The sequence below is a fragment of the Nestor notabilis genome, unplaced genomic scaffold (assembly GCF_000696875.1).
Source record: "Nestor notabilis isolate BGI_N333 unplaced genomic scaffold, ASM69687v1 scaffold20865, whole genome shotgun sequence".
NCBI classification, from domain to species: domain Eukaryota; kingdom Metazoa; phylum Chordata; class Aves; order Psittaciformes; family Psittacidae; genus Nestor; species Nestor notabilis.
Genome location: NW_009928160.1, coordinates 310 through 3,418, shown reverse-complemented (window position 1 = coordinate 3,418; position 3,109 = coordinate 310). Strand labels below are relative to the sequence as shown.

Sequence of the window (3,109 nt, the reverse complement as noted above, 5' to 3'; positions counted from 1 at the left end):
TCCCATCAGTAGAGAAAGAGAGATGCAGAAAAGCAACTGGCTGTGCTAAATCCTTCACTGCTGCCATGGCAAAGCTGGGCAATGTGCTACAATGGCTGCGGAGGATGTGGGTGGAATGGAGGCTGCCTTCTTGCTCTGTGGTAGGAGGTGCCTGTCCCTGCTATGGAAGCATCTTTCCCAAGACCCCGCTGGCAGTGGGTGCCCTGGGGTCCCAGGGCTCTGCAGGCTCACCCAGGCTCCCAATTCCATGGCAGCAAGGCACCACGTGTGTGTGGTCTCACCCTGGCTCGGTTTTGCCCATGCTTAGTAACAGCGTTACAGTGAAACAAAAGGCTCTGTATAAAACAGATCCTGCAATGCCACCAGGCCCACGCTTCCTGTCAAGTCTGGCTCACTTTTTTCAGTCGGTCTCCTGAGACATGGTGATGGTGTGCCCTTGGGGGTCCCAGGCCTGGGATCAGCTCTCCCCCACCTGGTCCGGGGAATCTCTTAATTTCCCTTCTAGTTCCTCTTCTGGGTTCCTACAAGGCCACCACTTTTGGCAGTGGTTTCTATTTTGTAATCATCCTCCTCCATAGAGGAGCTAGATCCCTTTCTTCACTGGACCATCATGAAAGGCAGCCTGCTTGTGTAGCTTTCCCTCTGCAGCTGTGGTTGTCCAAGCCTGGACATGTTCACTAACACTTTGAAGATCTTGCTCTTCCTCCACTCTCCTGAGGCTTCATCCACCAGCCTTTGCCCAGAAGCCAGTAGAGCCCTTCTGTAGGGATGCAGCATTTGTTGAGAGTTTTTTCTGCCAGTGCAGAGACACCATTCCCGTCCCAAACAATATGAGCTAAACAAGCAAATCTCTTCTCTATGTGTCTGTGGCTGCTGGGGCTATGACAAAGCAGCATCAGGAGGGTGTCAATTCTACACTGCTGGAACCAAATAATCATCTAAGCCAACTCTGCTGTGCCAACATGGGCTTCTAAAGCTCTTGGTAAGCATTAATGGCAGATTCTCATGTCCATGGATAACACAGTGCTATTTTAGCTGTCACTGATGTTTGTGAAACTGCAATGTAGCAACAGAACTGCTTTTCTAATGACTTGCTGCAACTGACAGTCAAGGACAGAAGAGGAGCCCAGACCTGGGATAGCACCATGCTGTACCCCCTGCTCCGCATGTTTACATACTGATGGCCTTCTGGATCCCATGGAGAAAGCCCCCATCTCCTCGCGGCAGTGCTGCAAGCAGGGCAGACTCGTGGGCTCTCTGAGCTCCAGCTGCTGTAGGAGAAGTGAATTATCTATCCTCAGTTTGTCTGTGATGCAGATATTCTAGGAAATACAGTGTGTAGCAGCCACAGCCATCCTCCACCCATTGCCATTATGTCACTTCTGCGTAAGAGGGTCATCTACTAATCTTCTGAATCGTTCTTTCTAGGTTGTCTACAGAGTCCTTTGGTCAGGAGTAAAAGGAAAAGAGAGGTCATATCCTGTTCTCTATAATTTCGTGGTATCGTATCATTCACATCATATGATATGGCACATCAGGGCACTGCTCTTATCGGGGCTCTGGGCAGTTCCCTCCACAAGCACCCCTGACACAGCACTTTTTCCATTGTGTCATGTCTTTCAGCAATGTTTCTGGTGTGTTTCCGTCCTTGGTCTCTATGTCTCTCTATAAATGAGCTGAACCCAAAGATCCCACATCAGGCACAGCAAGGGGCACCTGCAGCAGTCTAGCCTGACTCCTACAATTTATCTCCACCCAACAGGAGCATGAAGACCTCCACAGCTGCCCTTGCTGTACTTCTTATGGCTGTCCTCTGCTATCAGGTCTCCTCTTCTCCATGTGAGTCCAAGCTCTCCTCTCCAAGGAGCTCTCTTCTCTTTCTGTGCTGTATAAAGTTTAGTAATGCTTGGCAGCTTTCTCTTCCAAGCATGCGCTGCAGGAAAGGAGAGGCCTGTCTTGCTACTCCTTGGCTTTCTGAGGGAAGGGTGGCTGCGGTGGGAACCTATGGTGGGAACAGCACCTCCTGCCGCAGGGACCCCTCTGGTCTTCTGACCTGCTTCTCCCCACTGGCACTTTTCCCATTCCGGTTTAATCACAAAGTTTAACTTCTCTGCCAGGGGGTGCCAATGTTCCTGGTTCCTGCTGCCTCCGCTATGCAACCAAAGCAGTTCCCGCGAGCCGCGTGGTGACATATGAGCACACGAGCAGCCACTGCGACCTGCCAGCCGTGATGTGAGTAGGTCTCCTGCCCAAATACTGGGCCACCCTGCTCCACTGGAGGGTGGCAGTGCCAGGAAACCGCACAGGTCCTGGCAAGGGAAAACACCAGGCTGGGCTCTCCTGTGTTAGAACAGCCAGGAGATATCTCAGAGGCCAATCCCACGTCCCAGGCACCCAGTTTCTGGACCTCCCTATTGGATTTGAGTCAAAAGAGCTTTTGCTGGCCACCCCTTTCATGCCCAGATAGCGGGAACCAGCCAGGACGGTGTCCTGACTGGAGTAGGCAGGCAGAGACAAAGTTGCTTAAGTGGCAGGGAGCAGATTCCCTGTAATGACATGTAGCCACCCCCCTAGCCCATATTTCCATGGGATTCTGCATCTACAGAAGTGTCTGGTTTGCTGGTGGCAAAGAGCAGCCAGTTCCCCTCTTCTCCTCCTCCCCTCCCCTCCCCTCCCCTGCCCTATCCTTTCCTCTCACTGGATTTCCTTCTCCAGATTTATCACAGGCCTAGGCAAGAGGGTCTGTGGCAAACCTGATGATAAGTGGGTCCAGGACATCCTGAATCACCACGACAGTGCAGGCAGTGGATAAGCAATACCCTGCTGCCTCCAAGATTCTGCAAGGGATGCAGCTGCACCCCTTGCAGATCTGCACCTCTGCAAGGACCTGCTCTCACGGGCTCCTCTCAGACACATCCCGGTTTTCTTATTACTCATGAATTTGTCAGACTATTTAATACAGTGTTCAGCTCTTCTATTTAAGTTTATGCAAAGGCAATTTTAACTTATTTGGCATTTTCTGTGGAACTTTTCGTTCTAATGTACTGACTGCGTTGAAGCTATTTTTGTATAATAAAATGGAGCAAAACCTCCAGCTTCTCCCAGTGGC

At 51.1% G+C, this 3,109-nt stretch overlaps 1 protein-coding gene across 1 annotated transcript; it reads left to right on the top strand.

Annotated features, from left to right (window-relative positions):
• The first annotated feature begins 1,766 nt into the window (after positions 1 to 1,766).
• On the top strand, positions 1,767 to 2,812 carry LOC104405638 (C-C motif chemokine 4 homolog). Its single transcript, XM_010014397.1, has 3 exons — positions 1,767 to 1,839; positions 2,118 to 2,232; positions 2,716 to 2,812. Exons 1-3 carry the CDS (start codon positions 1,767 to 1,769, stop codon positions 2,810 to 2,812), a joined length of 285 nt encoding a protein of 94 aa, XP_010012699.1.
• Positions 2,813 to 3,109: the final 297 nt, after the last annotated feature.